The sequence below is a fragment of the Camelus ferus genome, chromosome 18 (assembly GCF_009834535.1).
Source record: "Camelus ferus isolate YT-003-E chromosome 18, BCGSAC_Cfer_1.0, whole genome shotgun sequence".
Classification (NCBI taxonomy): domain Eukaryota; kingdom Metazoa; phylum Chordata; class Mammalia; order Artiodactyla; family Camelidae; genus Camelus; species Camelus ferus.
Window position 1 is genome coordinate 30,110,330 of NC_045713.1, and position 22,339 is coordinate 30,132,668.

Below are 22,339 nucleotides of genomic sequence, written 5' to 3' on the forward strand. Positions count from 1 at the left end.
GTACTGGGCTCAGCATGATATATGGCAATTTAATGTAATCTTAAAATGGTACAGTTACCTACTGCAAAAATGCAAGCTTGTCTGCCACTTTATTACTAAAACGGTAAGATGTTGACAACAATTTAATACCCAAACAACATGTTATTTATGTGAGATAGCCACAGGAAAGTACTCTTTAATGCATTCAAGGAATTACCTACATGCAAACACTGTGAATGACCTACATGAAGACATGGGTAAGAACTCTGATACCATTTCAGAAGTGACCAGGAATTTAGAAGCAGTATTTACATCTGTCACCCAGCAACCCCACACCTACCTCAAAAATAGAAAGAACTCCTGTATTTCTTATCAATAAAGTGCCATGGGGTAAATAAAGCTGAGATAGATACTCATTTCCAGAGCTAGAACCAGTAAACCACTAACAACCAGTAAAAACATTAGACATGTAACTACAGATTATAAAACTTAACTAAATAATCTCAGATGTAAACATGGGATGTAGTAGTAAAGAGTAAACGAGAAGCTAACAGTGCATGTAGGTGTGGGGGGTAAGGGTGGCGTTGCTGGGTAGCAGATAAAAAATACTGAATAATTTTGGCTACTATATATGTGTAGTTAAAATCTCCATTAATTATGTCAGTAAATATCCAAACCATTGGAAGTGAGGAAAAAGGGGGGGGGAAATGACAAAACTTGATCTGTTCAACAGACACAGAGAATGCAGTAAAGAGAATTATTTCAAAATTGTGGTTACTATGAAATATAAAATCAGATGCCAAGCATAAGCCTCAAAGTATCCGTAATCACAATAAATGCAAATAGGTTAAATTCACTAGTTAATTAAAAGCTTTTTAAACAGGGTTAAGAAAAGAAAAACAAACTTAAAAAATATACTTTGCAAAAATCACTCCTGAAACAAAACAATACAGGAAAACTGGGGGGTAAAATACAGAGACAGATATACCACCAAGAAATGCTAACAAAATTTTGGAGAAAGCAATATTAATATCAGACTTTTAAAGTTCAAAGAGAAAAGCATTATAAAGAGATTTTGCATATCGATAAAAGAAACCAACTAAAAAGGTATCAACAGTTAAGAATCTTTATACACCAAATCTTGCTGTCAAAACATGTAAACCAAACAGAGACAGAAAAGAGAAAAACTGAAAAAGAGTAAAACCATATACTTTGAAATCAGGTAACAACTTTTTTGACAAACACCCATGGAGCAGTCATTAAAAATGTGCGTGCACACACACACACACACCCCATTCAGCACTAAAGAAAACACCAATTACAAAAAGTAGGAATACAGATAATATTTCTAGATTACAGTGCGATCATACCAAAACACTAGCAAATAAAACTGCCTTAAATAAATTTTGAGTTGAAGAGGAAGTAAATACCAAAGTTGTACGGTTAGCAAAAAAATAAAAGTGAAAACAATATACCTAATAAATTTTAAGATACGGCTAAATCAGTGCTCAAAGAAAAATTCAGTCTTAATTATTCTCAACAAATAAGAATGAATGTCAAACAACCAACTCAAGTTAGAAATCAAACTAAAAGAAGCAGAAAGAAGGAATCAGTAAAGAAAAAGTAGAAACCAATGACTTTAAAAGTGAACCAATAAATCCAAGGCAGGGTTCTATGAAAAAAGTAAAATACTAGTTAAAAATTTTAAAAATTAAATTTTTTAAAGAAAATGGAAAAAAATGAGGTGATTTTCTAAAATTAAGATATTTCTTTAGGCTCAACTCTGTAATTTTAAAAACTGGAGGGAATTACTTAACACTGATCCCAGAAGAAGCAGGAAAACTAGATTAATTTGCGTAGAAGAAATGGAGAAATTTAAGAAATCATCCATCAGGATCAGACAGTTTGATTAATACTACCATGCATTATTTTTCATATTTTTAAAACTACCATACTTTTAAGAAACATGTATGTTAGTCAAATGCTATCTAAACTGCTGCAGAGTACAGTATATGATGGAACACCAACATTAACTGTTACCAATAAATCAGACAAAATTTTAGTAATCCCAAACAATGGAGGAAGGAAAAGAAGAAATATAAATAGTACTGGGAATATAAAAAGACAACTTTAAATGCAGCACCAAAAAAACGGCCATAGACAGCACGGAAATTAATGGGTATGACTGAGTTCCAACAAAACTTCATACAGAAGAACAGGCAGTGGACCAGATGTGACCTGCAGGCCATAGTTCTCTGGCCTCTGCTTTGTAAAATATAATTTATCAAACTGAGCTCACAGAGGAGTAAAGGATCCTACAGTATAGTAACAGCAGAAAACATTGAAAAGATGCTCCAAGAGTTACCTCTCTAAAAAGTTCTCAGCCCAGAACACTTTACAGGGAACATGTAAATAAAAATCTTCAAGAAACATATATCAACCTTACATAAACTGTTCCAGAACAAAGCAGCACAGGCTGGATTCAAATCTTGGGCACTATCAAGAACACCAAAGATCTTTTGTGTATGTGGGTTACATCTATAGCTATTCAACATACTAGAAATTTAAACAGAAAATTTCTAAAATATTTATTAATTCATTAAAAATATCTTTACATATTAAAATAAATGTTTTTTGAAAAACAACTATTTTCCAAAAGTGGAAGAAAGAAGCATGCACTGTTTTACATTTTGTGCAAATCTCTTTAATATCTGGCTTAACAGAAGGCAGGTGGAGTCTCTTATTTACGTCTGCATCAAATGTGCTGTGTGATTTGCACATGATGTAGCCTCTAGGAGACTCTACTATATACTCATGAGAGAATAAATGTGAACAAGATGAATAAAGTCTTTCTATTATTTTTAAAACAGATCTGAGCTTGTAGATCTCATGAAAGGTTCAGGAAGTCTCTCAGGAATCCATATAAACTATGAAAACCACTGCTATAGGAATGCAGCTGAAAATATGGTTCTAGAATTCATTAAGTTTGAACTAAAACCCTGGATTTAGAATTCTTTTTCGGGTAGAAAAAGAAGCCATGGAAGTTGTAGAATAAGAAATGGCAAGGCTTAAAGAAGAGAAATAATGCCAAAAATAAGTTGTAACTGCCACAGAAGTATGAGAGGTCGTTTATGTTAGTAAACGGCCTCACCATCTGGTTACTAAACAGGGCTGTCTTCCTCAGAGTTCCCCTATCCCTCCAGATCTAGTCACTCAACAGGTCCGACAGATCTCCTCGATATAATTCATATGCATCCTTGTATTTCCAATGTCACGGTGTGATTTAGGCCCTCATCAATTTATTCTTGCAAAAACCTCCTAACTGGTCTCCTTGGCTTAAGTGTTGATCCCACCACCCTCTCTTTCACCCTTTCTCAAAATCTATCATCTCTCTACCCCAAGTTATCTAAATTATTATTAAAGTGCTCTCAGAATTAATCTAAAGTCCTTAGCATGGCCCCTATCTGCCACTTTTCCAGATTTATATCCTGTAACATCTGTACACATTTCCTTCTCTTCTACATCAAGTTATCTGCAATTCTCCAAAAGGAACCATGCTCTTTCATACTCCTTTTGCCTAAAATGCCTTGATACCTTTCGTGCAGATCTTTTTGCCCACTACCTTTCCTAGGAAACAATTAATCCAACGCCCTCCCAACCCCCAACCCAAGATTCAAGATCCCAGAAGCTATTTATGACAATCAACTTCCCCTCCTCCACTCCTGTAAAACTCTCATGCATTCCTTACAGGGCATGTGCTCTCTAAGTGCTGGTTTCTTTCTTTTTCTTTTTTTCCCCCTCCTTTTATCACTGGCATTCCCAGCATCAAGCACATCATCAAGAACTACAGGTTGAATGAACAACTTAAGAACTGTCAGCATATATGAGATGACTGAATCCGAAGAATAATTCAGAATGATACTGAGAATGAAATACTGTGGAACACTAACATTCAAGAGGCTGAACAATCAAGAACCAGTGAGGCAGGAGAAAGAATGATCAAGAGAGAGAGAAAGAATAAGGGCAATGATGGCAGTTGGGTAGTGTGCTGTAGAACAACTCACAGGTGACAAACCTCTGCTCTAAAAAGAAATCTCGAGCCAGTTTCCAGAGAGCAAGATAAGTTCAGTTAATACGATCATTAATGTGGGAAAACATCCTAATCAGCCGTAACATCCCATTATCCATATGAACAGAAAAGTATTTTTACAGGATTATTATTTCATTCAGCTGGTATAAAATATACATACCCACTACAATTTTTTCTTTTTACATTTTACATAGTCCATGTCATGGTCTTTCGCAGTTTAAAGGAGATAGGCCAAATTTAAATTGGCCCAGAAATAAACATTTTTTTAAATTTTTGAGAACAGGAAAATTAATCAAAGAATTTAAATCCACATCTTCCTGAACTGCACTCCAGATCAAGACTTTGTGAAACAATACCAAGTAAATTAATTTTTGCTACTTTTATGCATTTCCTAATATTTCTTCTGTAAAAATATCCTTTCACTCTGTAAACCTAAAACTGTTCTAAAAAATAGCCTATTAATTAAAAAAATACCATAGCAATTGTTTTAACATTCTAGTAAAAAATGAAGGATGAGATAATTCAATATCCAAAGTTCTAAATATATCAAGCTCTAAATTTGTAAAAATAAATGTTGTTATGGTACTCTTATTCATTAATAGTGAAAATTATTCTAAATTAATATTTGTTTCTTTAAAGTAACATTTAAGATGCTATTTTAATACATTCATATCAGAAAAATACAGGGAAAAAAATGAATGAACTTAAATACAAACCAGCCTTCTTGTATTACTATTAAACTCCCCAAAACATCAATTACCATGCCTTAATACCCCAAGACCTTCCTTTATTAGCCTTCTGAAGTCTACAATTTAGTTTGCATAATAGTTTTCATATCGGCTACACTGTAAATCTTCTAAAATTAATGGCATAAATAATCAGCATAGTACACAAAATGCCATTTTAAGACATGGTTTCACTTCAGTAGAATGAAATATCAAATTGCCCTCCAGAAAATAAAAAAACACATATAGATTTGCACTTGAATTCTTACTAAGTATACACAGAATACAGAGTGTTTGGGGAAAATTTTAAGTTCATCTAGAATTACTATTTATAATCTCAACACTATCATTACAACAAAAAAATAAAAGTCAAGATCTTTGAAGACAAGATGGCATGTACCAATGAAAGCACTTCAGAAAACAAAACTGTTCAATGATATTTTTAAAAAATTAGTGTCATGCATGGATAAACAGTCTTTAAAATCTTTATTGTAACTGTTTATCAGGCAACATCATAAATATTTATCTCTCTTCTTATTAATGTTTCCAATATGTAATTATAATCTCTTTAAGCTTAAATTCTCTAATCAATCATTCCAGCTGCTGTGCTGAAAAAACGAGGTAGCTTTGTAGTGAAAATAGTATTCACTTTAAAGAATCTGTGCCTCACGTTCAGAAGGAATGCACAACAAGTATGGGTAGAATCCATTCTTCCATCTTTCCTGATGAATAGCAACAGCATTATCACACTGAGGGGCAAGATTTTTAAAAGGCACAAACCTGATGAAAACTTCAAAGCAGATTAGAAAATTCTCTATACTAAGAAAGTCCAAAGAAAGGTTTCCAACTTTTGTTGCATTCCCATTCTGCAGCTTTCAGGAGAAAATGGAGGAAAGGAGCAGCACCATTCACCCGCCACAGAAGTACTACTTGCCAACTTCCCCTGTATTTGAGGCCCAAAAACTTGAATTCCACCTTCTTATATTTTAAGAGGGTGATAGGCAGGAGGGGAAAGAAACAGCTGGTTGAAAAAAGAGCAGTTCTATTCAATTAAGATGAGCTTCTAACTCAAATTTATTTAAAACGTGGCCAAATGTACCAGTATAAAAATCCTCTTCTTGCTATCATTACTACGCACACTAGACGACTTAGTAATATACTTCCCTTGTATAATATACATTCCCTGTTCTGGGATGCTGAAAGGCACAGAGGGGGAAGCCCAGCTTTTAAGTTGATACAGACACAGTGCTATAATTTTCATTTTGGATAAATCGCTGCAGTTTTAAGTGCCACTAGTCAATCTGCTAAATACCTAAATCCTTGACAATCCATCCTGCTAAACCTTAGCAAGTCAGATTGCATAGATGTTTGAGAACTTTAAAGATAAGACTTAAAAACCAATGTGAATTGTAACAAACTGTATTTATATTTTATACAGGTACAAGCAAATCTTAGTATTTGTTTAAAAGTGCCTAAGAAAGAAAAAATACCAAGCAGCAAGATACACACAATCAGTTCAAAATTAGATATCAAATTTAAAAGACATTAAATTGAATTCACTTAGTTTTAATTCACTTCAAAATCATAGAAAAATCAGAAATACACTTTTTCCTGGGTCTTAGGGAGGCACCTGACTCTGCTTCAAGGACCTCATCCTACCCCAAATCTCCCATCTCAAATTGCCAACACAAAGAGAAACATAGCTGATTTGTCTCTCTGCAATCCTTCAGGTTTAGATCACTGAATAAAGTATTTTGCCGAGCTTCATTAATGAAATTCTGGGTGAAACCACCCTATTAACAATTCTGCTCTTCAGCAAAATAACCTGAGGCAAGGTGTTCTAACGCGCAGCTCTTCTTTAAGAAACAGAGGATACCCACACAATGTTTACATTGTGGTATTTCCAAGATCTTTGGTTAATCTGTCCATCAAATCTTGTCCAAATACATGAGATGCAGAAAAGTGGGATGATGAAAGATCTATTTTTTTGCAGAGGCACATGCTTTAAAAGAAAAAAAAAGTAAGATCGCCCTCAAGTCTCTTTTTCATAACTTAACAATTCTACAAGTGATCCCCAAATTTATTTAATTACAAGGGCCATAGGGCCCTTGTTTAAAACAAAACAAAACAGAACAAATTCTTTAAGCCTCACAAATCTACTAAATAACTCAGTCTCTTTTTAAAAAACAAGTATCACATGTGGTTCTCCTGTCCAAGTAAACCTGGAAAACTATTCTACTATACACTGTACCAACATCCAGAAGACTTCTGACTTCCATTTGACTCTAAAAAAGATAATACCTAACAATTCAACCAGAAGTTAGTGACAGGGACAACAAAAACAGTCCCAAACATAAACACATTGAAATTAAAAAAAAAAATTAAGAAGGGTAACAAAAGTATATAATAAAGGAATTGTCATAAATCACTGAGATACAAATTATTTAAGAAATACAGAACGAATAGCTGATTTTTTTAATTAGATAAAAGTTCCAAATATATAAAAATGAAGTTCAGATAAACAGCTAACACTATACTATGCTGAATTTTTTAAAAGCTTTTAGAAAATACAGGCAAAACTTTTTCTAAAATCTGGAAATGGTAGGTTTTCTCACCATAAAAATAGGTCAAGAAATAAAAAAGTTCAAAATTGTTAAGTTTGAGCAAATAAAATTATGCAGCTTTAAAATAAATTTTTTTTATTTTTTCAAGGGGGTGTGTGTGTGTGTGTGTGTGTGTTTATTTCAAATTAAAAGGCAAACTGGAAAATATCTCTCCTTTGGAACAAGTTAAAGGGATCCATTCCCTCCCCTCCCATGTCCCACCCCAATTTTCCCTAACCAAAGGGAAAAAGGTACTGTTTTGGGTTAAGGCTAAGCCTAACATAGGAAAGCATTCAACAGAGTCACTGGAGTTTAGGACCAGAGTTTAAGCTAAGAATATAAACGTCACTTAATTCTGCTTTCCTGTTTCTGAACATATTTTTGCATCTTCTGCATACTTATCTCCTATAGGGTTTGACATTTAGATATTTCTGCCTGGCATTTTATCCTCAGACTCAAACATATGATACAGTCCATAATCTTAGAAATATTTGTGTCAAACACATCAGATGGAACGTCAATGAGCTTATTATATAAAAAGCTCATGTAAATAGATAACAAAAACTCTAGGCCCAGGAGGTAAATGGGCAGAGAAGAATGGGCAATTCATAAGAGCAAAAAAGTACAAGTAATTAAACATATGACATCCCATTTTACCAATAAAGAAATAAATATACCAAAACAATAAAATACGAATTTTGGCCTGACAAAAATTTTAAAGATAACATATCCCATTCTCATGCTGCAAGACATACTCCTTGCGCTATAGCAGAGACACTGCACTGTGATTCACACATGCTGGGTTGGGTTCTACTTTAATGAGAGGAAAAAGCAAGTCATCGTCTGGGTGAGGAGGAACTCTGAAATGACTGGGGAAATGGCTAGTATGTTGTTTCAAGGGACTGAAAGGTTGCTAGGATACTGCAAAACCACAGTCGTGGAAGTTAAAATTTACCACGTATCAGCTGGATTCTAGGCAATTTACCTAATATCTCTCTATCCCCACCATGATTCTATGCATTTGAGTTATTTCAATTTTACCAATAAGGCAACTAAGGCTCAGAAGAAGGCTGCCCATGATTAAACAGAGCTAAAATTTAAAACTAAATCTGACCCCCAAATCAATGTTCCTCCTAGCATAAATTTGCATCTGATTTGTAAGAGCAAAATCAAACTCTCCAAAAATACAGGAATGACTAATTCTGGCTTAACGACTTTGAAAGCTACAAAATTTATAATTTTTTCTAACCGGTATCTAAAATAATAAGTTATCTATTACATATTCTGCATCTACTACTCTCCAGCTCCAGTGATTTACGTTCTATATGTCACTTCATCCCCAAATTAAGTAGCCTGGATTATATCCTTTTAAGAGTCAAGCTGACAGAGGTTAGGGCACTTGCTCAGGGTCATAGACATAAGAACTACAATGGCAGTATTCAAATCCAAGTTTTTCTGACTCACAAGCCTGGACTTCTAGCCACTATGTTATGTTTATGCTAAAATTCCAACATTATCTTTAGTATATGATCCAGCACTTTTTGCTTCTGGAAAAATGCTGCCTTTTTAAGTACCACTTTATCAGGCGCACTTGCTCTGAGGCTACAGCACCGAGAGGCTCTCACTCAGCAGGCATTCTGAAGCACAGCTACTATTCTTAATAGAATTACAAGTATATGAAAGTGAAGTTATGATATATCATGTGTTTTTCCTACTCTGGAGCTTTCTCCTACCTGGTTATAACTGATAAAGCTATTCCTGCTAATCCATCCTGATTTCTACTTCAAAATTTAAACCAGAAGACTCCTGATTTGCTTGCTTTCTTTGAAACTGAAGACCTAATTGTTGCCAAGGTAGAATATATCTCAAGGCTCAAGACACAACCCCAGGACACTCCCACAAGCCTCCAACAACTATGGGCTCACCAGTCTCCAAGTCTGGTTTCTGACAACAGTTTACTCTATTAACTGCATTAACCTCTGCTTTTCTCCTTTCTATTTCCTGTCTCCTTTGTCTTGCTCCAGCTTCATCATAAACATCTGAAATCACAAAATCTTTCCTTTTTTTGGGGGGGGGGTTTTATTTATTTATTTTTAATGGAGGTACTGGGGACCGAACCCAGGATCTTGTGCATGCTAAGCATGCACTATACCACTGAGCTGTATACCCTTCCCTCTTCATTTCTACTTATTTTAGTAATTTATTACTTATAAGCAAACACATCTACATTTAGTAGAAATGAAATAGTTCTTACCTAAAACAAAAACGGCTCCTTAGCATTCTTCATAACCTCGTTGAGTACATAAATCTAGATTTACATGTATAAATCTATATAAATCATTTTCTTTTCTCAATAGGAGAACAGGAAAAATTTTAACTCTGATATACTTAAAAATAATTTTACTGACTACTTCCCATGGAAATAGGTCATTTTCCCCCCTCCTGTTAGTGCATAGCTACAAATCTTCCCTGTTACACAGCTCAAAAACATCTTCATAGAAAGAAACACATTAGCCATTAGTAAATTCTTAACAAGTAAGAACCTCTGCTTCTTCAAAGAGATCAAACATTTGCCTTCAAAATCTCTCATAAAGCCAAAGTACCATCACGGCACATTTGAAATCAGGACCTGGTCTTCCAAATATTACTTAATACCTATCTGTAGTACAAAAGTCATGTTTCTACTATGCATACCGTGGAGAAAAACACTGAACCGAGCCCCAGTTCTAATAGCAGAACCTGCCAACCTATGTGACAGAAATAGGTTACAAGTGCGCTGAGGGACATCTCACTTCAGGGTCTGGGTGACCAGACTCCACTGGGACTGTCATCTTCAGTGTGAGCCAGCCACTTCTGTTTACCCTAACAGCCCCACAAATGTCATTTCCTACATGTGCCATTATGTGAACAAGGTTAGGCAACGTGCTTCAAGTCACAATCCCTCAGCTTTCTCCTCTGAAAATCCTATGCAGTACAGTAATCCTTTGTGAATCCACTGAAGTTCCTTAATTTCATTATTGTAGGAGGTTTTGTGATTGAGAAACTTAAGATCTCATGGAGAAAACAGAGTGGTAAGCTGAGACCACATGTAAATACATCTACCTTTACCAAACTAAAACAAAGATGAGAACGGAAGCACCGAGGGGACAAGGACTTACGAGTCTGTTTTGTTCACGCGCCACAACGACCACAACAGTGCATGAAACAGGGTCAGCACACAATAAATATCTCATGAATGTTAAACAGTTCTTGAAAAGCTGACCATGTCAAACATCAAGAAGTTGTCAAATCTTTCCTGATTCAAAAAATGATGCTGATAAAACAGTTTTTTATTTATTTCTTTGTGCTCAGTCAAAAGGGAAATACCATAACATCTGTTAAAAGATCTTTCTGGAATATTTTTAAAATATGTATTGTTTTAGTTCATTCACTGAATATTATTAAAGCATGGGCAATGGCGTAGCCCCCCCTATTTTGTCTTCCGTGTAACTAACTAATTACATGGCTGTTTTCAAAGAAAAAGAAGCAGGTACAGCCCAGTGGAGTTAGCCGTCAAACCCTGACTCAGGAACTAATCAGCTGCACAACCAACAAGCAAGTTACTTAGCTTTTCTTAGCCCCAGTCTCACCTGTAAGTGGTGACAGAACTGCCCTCAGAGAGCTGCTGAAGGGACTATTACACTGTGCTGGTGCACACTGATGAAGCCCTATTCCTGTATTAGTCATTTTAAAAAATCCACCGCCATGAAGTCTCACAGTTCCCTGCCTGCTGCCCTGGCCCTTTTCCCGAGTCCCCACACATTTCCCAAAAAGCTGCTCGAGTACAGTGTTCTGAATCACCGGTACCTATGCATTATTTAGAGTACCTCCTTGATTAAGTGAAGTAAATATAACGCACAGTGCATGCAGCAAAGGAAGTGCTCAGAGTTTGCTATCATGATGTCTCCAGCATGATTTGACATGCAGCTGATTTAACAGCTCTTGAATTGAATTTTCTGATAATTCTCTAGATCAATGGATTTAAGTACTGAAATTGTGTCTGACAGAAGAACAAATAGTAAGGCCAGAAGTGAGTAAGAATAATGGTTTCTAATTGTGGCAGGAACAAAACTGTGCTGTAAATGTTGATTCAGTTTTCATGAGTTTTTAATTAATCCAGAAAGAGAACAGCAGTAATAAACTATGCTTCCCTGTGTAATCAGCAGAAAACAAAAACTCTGTATCACACTCTCTCTATTCCTGCTTCCATGCCAGGCTCCCCTCATCTCCTTAAGGAGCTCTAGGGTTTGTTATTCTCTGAAATACAGCTTGCTTATGAAATCACCTGAAAAAAGCACTGGCATGATCAATCAATTGATCGATTGATCAACCAATGGGTATATTGAAAAATAAATATTAGCTGTCAAAAGTTAACAGTGCTTCTTCTTTTGCAAGGAATGTACAATCAGTATGCTTCCAAAACAAGCCACTGTTAGAACTGAAAAGCTGTTTTTTAAAAAATGACTATTAATCTTGATGGAGTTCCCAACCACTCCTTCCTTGCCTTAACAATACACAAGGTCAAAGGGCATCTTAAAATTTATCCACCTATTCTTATATCTCACCATAAATTTTTCAACATTTCACTCCCCTACTGTTACAAAGACATACTCATAATATATATATTTTTAAAAGGTGTTTCAAATATTCTATTCTAACATTCAAGTAGTTATGCTCCTTATAGTTTTTCAAAGTTCAAATCACAAGAATAAAATTTTCAACAATTTCATTGTGTCACTCATCATACTGGTCCACATTTTTATCAGATGAAGCATGAGTCCACTGCACAAAGAAATAAACATCAAAGTGTCTTCATATAAACTGGTCAATAATTTACTTCAACTTATGATACTTTACAAAAATCCAACTTTTACAAGAACAGTTTCATCACTGAATGACAGAAACATCAGTAGGTATCATTTAATCAGGAATGGCAGTAGCCTCAGAAAAGAAACAGCCCATTAAGGTAGAACTCTACAGGGAGTGCTGAACCTAACCAGTTATGCTCAGTCTGAGCACTAAAATCTTGACTCTTAACAACAAGAAGGCTCTAGAGCTATGTGGTCCAATAAAATTACAAATGCATTCCTCAGTCACATTAGCCACATTTCAAGTCCTTAACAGTCACATGGGACTATACCTAGGCTTTATACTGACTATAATACAGAAAGACAAAAATGATGTTGACAGTATAAACTATGATTCTGAATCAAGTGAATTTCCCTGATTTTTAGATGCTGGCATCAATTATATTTAAAGAACAAGAATAAAAACACCGTGTGGAGACCATAGGAGATTGGGGAGACATGACAACAAAACAAATTATCTTGCACTGGATCCTAGAACAGAAAAAAGTTAATGGAAGAACTGGAGTTCAGTAATACCAACGCATGTTAGTTTCTTAGTTTCGACAAATGTACCACAGAAACGTAAGATGTTAATAATAGGGAACGGGGTGAGGTCTATATGGGAACTCTCTATTCTATCTTTTCAAATTGTTGTAATCATAAATTATTACAAAATAAAGTTTAGTAAAAAACAACTGTGTGGACTGAACCCGTCCCATAAGCCTCCAATTTGTAATCTAATCACTGAGGCCAAAACCCTAAACATCACACAGGTACTATACACACCATGAAAATAAATACATTTTCGTGAATCAGAATAAGCATGACCAAGTATGAAGGGAGCTGCCATCTAAAAAAAAAAAAAAAAAAAAAAAGGATGAAGTAAAATAGTTGATAAAACAACACGAGGCATTTTGAAGTGACTTTCATATACTCAGCCTAACATTCTCAGAACTGTGGAAAATCTGAAAACAAGAAGATTCAAATATGCTCATATTTTAATATATGGATGTAAAAGAATGATTTGGAAAGGATATAAACAGTAGGTACTCAAAGATTATGCTGAAGAAACAAATATCCATGGACCAGTCAAAAATCTAAGACAGACCAGAACTGAGTGCCCCAGTCCAACATGCATCACAACATCCTAAGAAATCAGAAAGACGGGGATCAACGGCAGTTGGAGGGATCCCTTAGAAGACGAGTTCTGAAAGGCATCCTTAGCCAAGAAGTTGGGATCAAAAAGAAACAGAAATAAACACGAAAAAGATAAGAATGATCTGAAAAGTATAAAGGAATGATGGATGGGAAACAAGCTGCTTAGATTATGGGAGGTCATACTAAAGAGGGCCTTAAAAGCTAACCAGAGGAGTTTGGTTTTGAAGCCAAGTCACAGGAACAACTTAACATTCCTATCCAGGAGAGTGACGTGAGTAAAGTGGAGTTTTAAGAAAATTAATTTGGTCATGTGCCTACTAAATCAATTTGACAGTGTTACTTCCTACATCATTCCATGCCCCTATAACTTTCATAGACACCCAGACTCAGCCAGAATATCACCTTCAATTCCTCTTCTGATCTCATCAGTTGCCAATCCTCACACATCTGTCATCCATCTCTTACCTCTACTGCCAAGACCTCCATTCAAGTCCTCATTACCCTCTCTGTTCCTTCTCTTCCCTCTCTGGTACTGCTTCTATTTGGTTCCTAAAGTGCAGCTTATGACCATGACCTCTAAATGCAAAAACCTTTGCCGGCTCTCCAATCTAACTAGCATGAAGCCCTCTGGTTCCCCCTACCTCCAGGCCTATTATCTTCTGCCACTTCCCTGCAATACCCCCATACTCATTCTCTGAATATTCCCTCTCCTTGTCCACTTGCCTCCTCTGCTCAGTATTTTTGTTCTGTTAGCTCCATCTTTCAACCAACACTATCCATGTAAGTGACTGACAGATTTTTTTAAAAAAAAGAATGAAAAACCAAATGATTCTACCCTCTACTCAAGCTCTTCAGTGACTCCTAGTTGCCTATAAAGGTCTGAGCTCCTTGGTACACATAGCATATAAGGCCCTGGCCCCTACCTATCTCCTTCAGAAAAACCCTTCAATGCTGCCCATTTATCACTGGGTACTTAATGCTCTAGGAATACCACCATTGCATATAACACCACATTATTTCTTGTCCCTGTGCCTTCAATCAGCTGATCCTGTTGCCATTTCATTCTTTCTTCGACTGGCTGTTTCATCTTTTAAGACTCACAATCTTAAGGAGGTCTTCCCTAATCCGCTGTGTTAGGCTAATTATTGTTCCTCTGTGCTCTGAAGACAACTCAGGCACCTTTAACCAAATCGCACTGTACCACATTGTGTTTGGGTACATCCCTCCACTGACACTCTTTCTCCAGTAAAATATGAACTATGACTGTTCTTTTTCACTCTTACACAACCGCACCTAATAAATGTTACCTTAACCAATGCTGACCTCTAGTAAAAGCAGGCAGTTTTGCCTACAGGTATCAACCAAATGCAGAGATTATACTTTTGGTATAGCTTAAGTAAAACTTCAGAATCCTCAGGCCTAACAAGTTCAGCGTCTGAGAGCCCTATACCTTTCATTACCAGGTAGTCAACTCCTGGGAGGGCGAAGAACTCCTGACGCAGGATCTGAGCGGAATTAGGTTCCTGTCTCCTTACTACCCTGAAGTCTTTTGCGTGGCACGCACTGGGGGCTGTTCAACCTGACCACAAGGTTAGCAGTCCACCATCCTCAGTGATGCTACGGAATGGATGTCCGCGTCTGCCTACAAGGAGGAGTGGGGGCAGTAGTGTACAGAGAACAAAGAACAAAGTCCTGGAGGCAGCTCTAGACAAGAAGACTTTTGGGTGGAAAACTGAAGGAAAAGGTACATGTGCTCAAAAATTCAAATCAAGGGAGTACGCTAGGAAGTGGTGTTTATCCTAGGAAGACAGCTGTTAAGGGAGGTCTTGGGACAGTGTATTTTTAAAGTGATAATATACACTATAATAAACCATAAACCCCAAAAGATGACTCCAAGGTGATGTCACTGAAGAAGTCTGCCCCCACCCCTCTGTTCCTTTCATGCTCTTCTCTCCCATCCTGGAGGTGAATAAAAATGCATATCAACAACCTTGCTTTAATGAAAAAACGAATAAAAAATAGCTTTAAACAACGTACCTTTGATTTTTTGTTCAGTGGCCTAAAATAAAAACAAACAAACAAAAAACAATGTAAATATGAAACTGAAAGAAATGGACTGTTATGATAAAATGCTCATATATTACTACTATATAAGACATACACATTCTTATTAAATAAGGAATTTGTCATTTAGATGAACTACATAGGAAAAGATATGCAAAGAGCATGCTTTTCCCATAGATGTGCCCCATTGTCCTGATACAATGTTTATTAATAAAATTTTAAAAACTGTTTTAGACACAAAGCAGAGAAGACACCATTGCATGACAGTATATAATAATAAATAAAAATGGAACTGTACTTTTCTCATCATTTAGTTTTAAAGTGATTTCTTTATAACTGTCACCTTTACCTTTAATGGATCAAATGAGTTTTGAATATGTTTAAATGCCTTTAAAAACTCTTGTTTCAAATGATAAAAGGTGAGTTAAGTTTTCTGGAAGAAAAGCTGCTTAATTGCTTTGGTCAAATTAGTAATAATTTAACTCCTGGAAGTTGGGTTGCTATGGTTAAATATAGTTAACTTTTAAGTGGTAAAAACTTTCAAACATGTTTGCCGCTTCTGACACATCTGACAATTCAATTAAAATTAGTGTGTTCCGAAGCTAAAGTGACACGGGCCCTGCTTTCCCCTGCCTACCCCTACGTCCACTGTCTCTGACACAACAGGGAGCGGGGCTTGAGAGAGCAGAGCTGCCTCAAGGTGACTAGCTCAAACTTCAAGGGCCTCAAAAAAGAACTGACTATAGATGGAGGCCACAATGGAAAAATCAACTTTTTGATTACGCCCAATTGTGTGGGAGTCCTAAAAAATTTGATACAAGGATAGGCAGGGAGGTGAGGAGAGACTGAATAATTAGTAACCCGTAACAAGTAATTATTTCTAAATGTAAAGCTTTTCTTAACTGTCACAGGGTGTGATAATTCATTTTGCTTAGGCATATTAAGTTACCAAAAACACCATTTTAAAAGTTATATCATAGAACTATATGGTAAAGAATTATATGGTAAAGAACTATATTACCCTAATGCTGAAGCCACACCAAACATCAATCTTCCCTTGGAGAGCCAGAGAATCAATGTAGGCACTGAAGTGCTTTACCAAGGTTTAGAGTACTAACGATATGTAAAATAATGGAGGCCCATCTTTTACTTTATATGGATCAAAAATTTAAAAAAAAATTGATGGAAGGACAATGGCAAAAGACCAGTCAACTAGCTTGAACACTTAATTTATTTCCGGGAGAAATCATTTTTAAAATCTGGTAGTAGAAAAATAGTCTTATTAGAGAGAACTCGGTATGAGAATACTTTCATGTATTATAAGCATCATGTCAAACAATAAGATACATAATTTTCTGAAGCCAAAAAAAAAATCAACACAAAAATTATTCTGCATGTTGAAAACAGATTTTGTGTGTTGTTTTGGGTTTTTGTTTTTCTTTTTTTTTACCTCTCCTGGTCTCTTTCACAGTTTACTTCCAAAGGAAACTAGAATACAGTACATAGAAGCCATGACCACATCACTAAATCACAAGATACACAGTGCTGCTCTTCTAGGCCTTACAACATAAAAGATATCTACCCTGCAACTCCTCTGGAAAACAAACTAACTCCATGTTGCTTCAGAACAATGGTCAACCTCATTCAGTACTGTGCCATCTACAGAGGGCAGCAGCAAGGAGACACTCAGAGTCTGCCCATCAGAACACTGACTAATACAGTGAAAGAATGTAAGTGATAGAACTCAAGAGCTCCCGATGATGAGGAAATGGAACTGACAGAGTTCTATTTTTTTTAAATAGGCTTTTGTGAGTTGGTCCAGGGACCTCATATATTATTCAAACTATTCAAAAGAGGATTTTCCAAGTGGGGTCAGTGATTTTAAGAGTATCTGTCTGCACTTCTAAGTGATAGCCACTATCTTCACGCAGCTACTGAGCACTGAAGTATAGCTAGTCTGAACTGATGTGTGTAAAACACACAACCAGATTTCTATTATTTAGTATTTTAAAAAGAAGGTAAATTACCTCACTGATAATATTTTATACTCATTACATGTTAAAACACAAATATGTTGCATATACTGCTACATAAAATGTATTAAAATTAACTTCAGCTTTTTTAAAAAACACTTTTAAATGACCTTGTCATTTAAACCCTCTAGGTCTGTTTCCTAATTCCTCAAATGGAAGAGAGGAGGAAAAAAAAAAAAATTGTACTGCTTACCTTTCCATGGCTATTATGAGCCTCAAATAAAATATAATATAAATAAAATAAATATAAAATTTCCTTTCTAGAAAAGTAGTACTGTTTAAATGTGAGGTGTCATTGTAGATCCTCTTGTACAACAGAAATAAAGGACTCTGGCAAATTGAAAAGTAAAATTATTTCCATTTTGAACATTTTTTTTCTAAAAGTAAACAAACAAAAATCCTGAGCTGTGATGCCACAAGCAATTATGAAATTGCTTCAATCTCTTAGCGAAGGCATCAGACAAGAGGCGGATACCCAGCATGCCAAGCGCTTTGTTTCTGTCAGGCTTTGTACCACTCGTCCCAATTCCCTGATCCCCAAGTATCCCTCAGTGGTTAAGAGCTCACAGTCTGAAGCCAGACTGCCTGGCTTTGAATCCTGGCTCCACCATTTACGGTGTGACCTTGGTCAAAATTAGTTAACTCCTCTAAAGCTTGGTTTCCTCATCTATAAGACAGGAACAAAAACACCTACATAAGAGTTGCTGTGGGGCTAAAAGGATTTAACTCAAAGAGCTTGGCGGGGGAGGAAACAAGAGCGCATGCCTAGGACAGCACAGCGCCTAGCATACAGGAAGCGTTCAACAGATATTACCTGGCGCAGCCAGTGCAGCAGTCAGCCCCACTTGCCCACGCTTTGACTCCTTTCTCTCGCACTTGGAAATGACCTGATTCACTCATTCCCAGTTCCCACGTCTTGCTTTTTTCTTTTTCTAATCATCTAAATGTCTTAACAGTGCCAGGTATTAGAAACTAACATTAGGAATAAAGAATTTACTAGTTAAATTCACCTATTTTAAATGAGATAATTAGTGGTCAGAGACCACTTCTATCATTTCTTAGCAAGCAGCACACAGTCTAGAACTCAGGTCTGCTTAATAAGTTAAAAAAAAAAAAAAAAAAAAAAAAAAAGGAAAAGAGAATAGTAAGCTGAAACAGGGGCCAGAACTGAAAAGACAACACCTAACTTCCCTAGATGAGTACAACGGTCTAGGCTGGTTATACTTCCACCTAGGTTACGAGAAAATTCACTACTTACACTGCTGAATATGACTCAAGGTCTCAGATCAAAACGGTCTTCGGGAGACGTGACTAGTACATACTAAAATTTCCAAAAGAGAGGAATGAAGTCGGAGGTTTTCTACAGCCTAAATCTCATGTAAACTTGAATTGAGTACATTTAAATCCACAAAGCCTTTCATAAAAATCCCTTCAAGAGCTTAATACAGTAACAAAAATACCCATGAACACTGACTAAACATTCTCAACACCGGAAGATCCCAATAATCTGTTGTCGCTTCCCTCCAACCCTCAGCCATTACATGCTTTCTAGGAACTACAACCACATGCTTAAAGTTTATGCTAAATTATCCCCCTGTAATTAACCTATTTCTCATCCTTTTTTCCTCCTCACTGCATTTCCCTCAAGATTCCTTCTAGAAATTTCTTCTAAGAACAGAACCTAGAGACAAATCCATGGTAACAGCCTACTGCTATTATTTATTGCCCTTTTTAAAGTACAGAAACTACATTCCTGTGTTATTATCAAATTACTTTCTATGCCTTAGAATCAGGAGAGAAGCAAATAGCTGTAATTCTTAGATGTGAAATAGAAGGCTTAAAAAAATTACAAAGCCATCCAGTCACTGATTTCCATTATTAACTAGAGATGTACTAGGACTGAGATATAATTTTAAAACTGTAATTCTGTGTAAAAAATTTTTAGAGGAATTTAAATTTATATTTAACTAATAGATAAAATGAGAAAAACTATCATAGTGTAAATAGTGCAGTGAGCTTTGTTTGGTGTCTAATTGTTTCTATAAGGGGTTGTTACCTGTTTTTTTTTTATTCAAAATAGAAATTAACTTCTGGTCTGAATTTAAATTTCTTTAGAAGATGACCGTGGTTATTAGGAACTGTTAAATCTACGTTTTCTGCATTCATGGCATAAAGAAACTTTAAATGCCTTATAAAAATGGCCATAATATATTATTTCTAGCTTTAAAGTTCATCTTTAGTTTGTGAAAATAAAGCAGAAGTATAAGATAATGTTCTGTAACAAAAGAATAAAGCGACAGCACCAAGTTTTGGAAAAACACCAGCTAGGGGAATTAAAAGACTTCAGTTCTATTCCTAGTTCTGTCATCCTGATAGTAATACTCAACTCATTTTAATGCTTGGGTTCCTTGTATATAAAATGAATGGATTAAAACAGGTAGTATCTGAAGTCTTTCTCAGAAACAAAAAATATACAGTTTTTTTTAAAGTATTCATGGATTACATAAAATGGGCAGATTGTTTTGACCGCAGTGAATTCACGTTTCAACATTTACATAAGTGGGCCTGCCTCCCTAGCTCACGTAGATGTGTCTCCTACCTGGATACACCTGTTGGCTCCTACTACAGACAAAGGACAAGCTAGAGGAAACTTGTCTTAAAACTCCTGTGACTCACAATCTTTCATATGGGCTATAAGTGTGCCAACTTGGGAGATTTTTCCTTTTGTTTTGTTTTTTAAGAGCTATCTGGTAACAGCCTACAGAAATACCAGCTGTCCTCACTTCGCCAATGGGTTGCATCCAAATTCAGTTGTAAGCTGGTTATTTAGAACTTGGAGAACAGTCTTATTTACAGTGGCAGTTTAGTCTACTAAACTTAACATTTTTTAGCGGTATTAAATATTCCTTTATATTATGTTCAGTGGCTAGATATTTTTGTCTATAGGATACATAAGAATATCTATCAATGATGAAGATCTAGCAAAAGAAAAAAAACTCCCCAAATCTCTAAGCCTCTGATGATGGTTCTAGCGGGAAATAGTTGGGGTGAGACTGGAACCATACGGTGAGGCAGGGATGAAGTGGTAAAGAGTATGAAGAACTGTCACTTCTGATTTGGTGAGAAGCCAAATAGCACAAAAATCATCATTTGTGTGTTAAAGACACTGGCTTGGTGACTTAGATTTGGTTATGGAAGAATATAAAGATTAACTTTGACAATTAGAGTCATTATATATGTTTCAACAAAACTGTACTCACATTACACATTTTAAAAACAAAGTATCTAAAACCTTAAAAGTTCTCATCATAAGAAAAAAATTCCCCAACTATGTACAGATATAATTGTTAACTAGACTTACTGCAGTGATCATTTCACAATACATACAAATATTGAATCATATTCTACACATGAAACTACCATAATGTTGTATGTCAATTATACTCAATTAAAAAAAAGCACAGTATTTAAAGAATCATTCAAGTGACTCCTTTCTTTTGTAGAATTTCCTCAGTAAACAGAGCAAATTCAAATAAATATGCTTCATTATATGACAACTTATGGCCTCTTCTCTAAGGCCTCTTTAACCATTTCATATGCATCCTGACTTACCAGCTAAATCCTGAACTCCTTAGAAGTAGGGATCAGCAGGGCCTAATACATCACCCAGATGCTTGCCAAACTAACGATTCTACGTAAAGTATACCCAAGCATCTTCCTCAATAAATCTCAAGCTTCTTAGCGGATCTTTTCATTAAGTACTGGACTTCACACCACAAAACAAGAATCTGATGTCTTATCCCAACCTTAGACTTACAGAGAATGAAACTTTTTCATAACAAAGCCTGAGCAAAGACTGATCAAACTGCAAAGACCATCCCATACCAAGAGGCCTCTGACAGAGGCCTAAGGCAACACCAATGCCAAAACTGTATACTAGAAACCTATTCCAAGTCCTATGACAATTACCAGTGCATCTCTTCCCAGTCACTCCTGAGTAACTACAAGGCCAATAACAAGGGCCACCTAGTGTATCAACGCATCTCATCACTCTTAATCCTCCAGTTCTCCACAGTGCTCTGTACTCTGCCCCTCCCCAGTTTGCTTGCGTGATCACACCCCAAACCCTGCAAGTACAGAACTGAATTGTATTTCTTTTCACCTTGCCAGGTATCCCTTGTTAACTGCTCCCAAAATGTACTTAGCCACTCAGCCTGGAACCTAAGAGTCAACGTAGGTTACCCTTCCTTCACACCCTTTCAACAAATTCTGTGGATTCTTTTAATAGTCCCTTTACCAGTATCTCAGTCTCTAGTTTCTACCCCTTCCAATCCAATTCCACAATTTGCCAAGGTAAACATTCCAAACTATAAATTTTTATGTCACTCTACTAAAATGTCTTCAGTGTTTTCCCCAACACCCACTGGCTAAAATGGGAAAAGCACCAAGAGCTAGGACCAACCTCACCGGTCTCAGCCCCTGACATTTCTGTATTTGGCTTCTTCCCACCACCTCCTCATCTCCAATCAAAATCCGTACTTTAACACACACAGTCTAGAGATGCTTAGCTCCAAGTTTACGCTGCTAGAATTATTTTCTATTCTGCTTCTTATTCACTTGGCTCATTTCTATTCCAAGAAAATTTCGCTGTCCCTCTGCCCCATTTCAGGCCAAGTTAAGCACTTCTCTCTGGCTGAACAGTTCTCTCCCTGCCACAGTTTTGTACCCTGTTTTTTTTCCTACTAAATAATGTGGAGGCAAGTATGTTGCTACAGTCTGTATCCAGTTCCTAGCACAAAAT

General features: G+C 36.1%; 1 protein-coding gene across 7 annotated transcripts in view; it reads right to left on the minus strand.

Moving 5' to 3' along the window:
• TNRC6A (trinucleotide repeat containing adaptor 6A) overlaps nucleotides 1-22,339 on the minus strand; it is a 175,993-nt gene that overhangs the window by 48,046 nt on the left and 105,608 nt on the right. For 6 of the 7 annotated variants that reach the window (XM_032460841.1, XM_032460843.1, XM_032460845.1 and 3 more), the window contains one exon: nucleotides 15,479-15,500. The exons of the other annotated variant lie outside the window; for it this stretch is intronic. In XM_032460841.1, coding sequence (XP_032316732.1) covers nucleotides 15,479-15,500 — 22 coding nt within the window. The remainder of the gene's footprint in view (nucleotides 1-15,478; nucleotides 15,501-22,339) is intronic. 7 annotated transcript variants of the gene reach the window in all.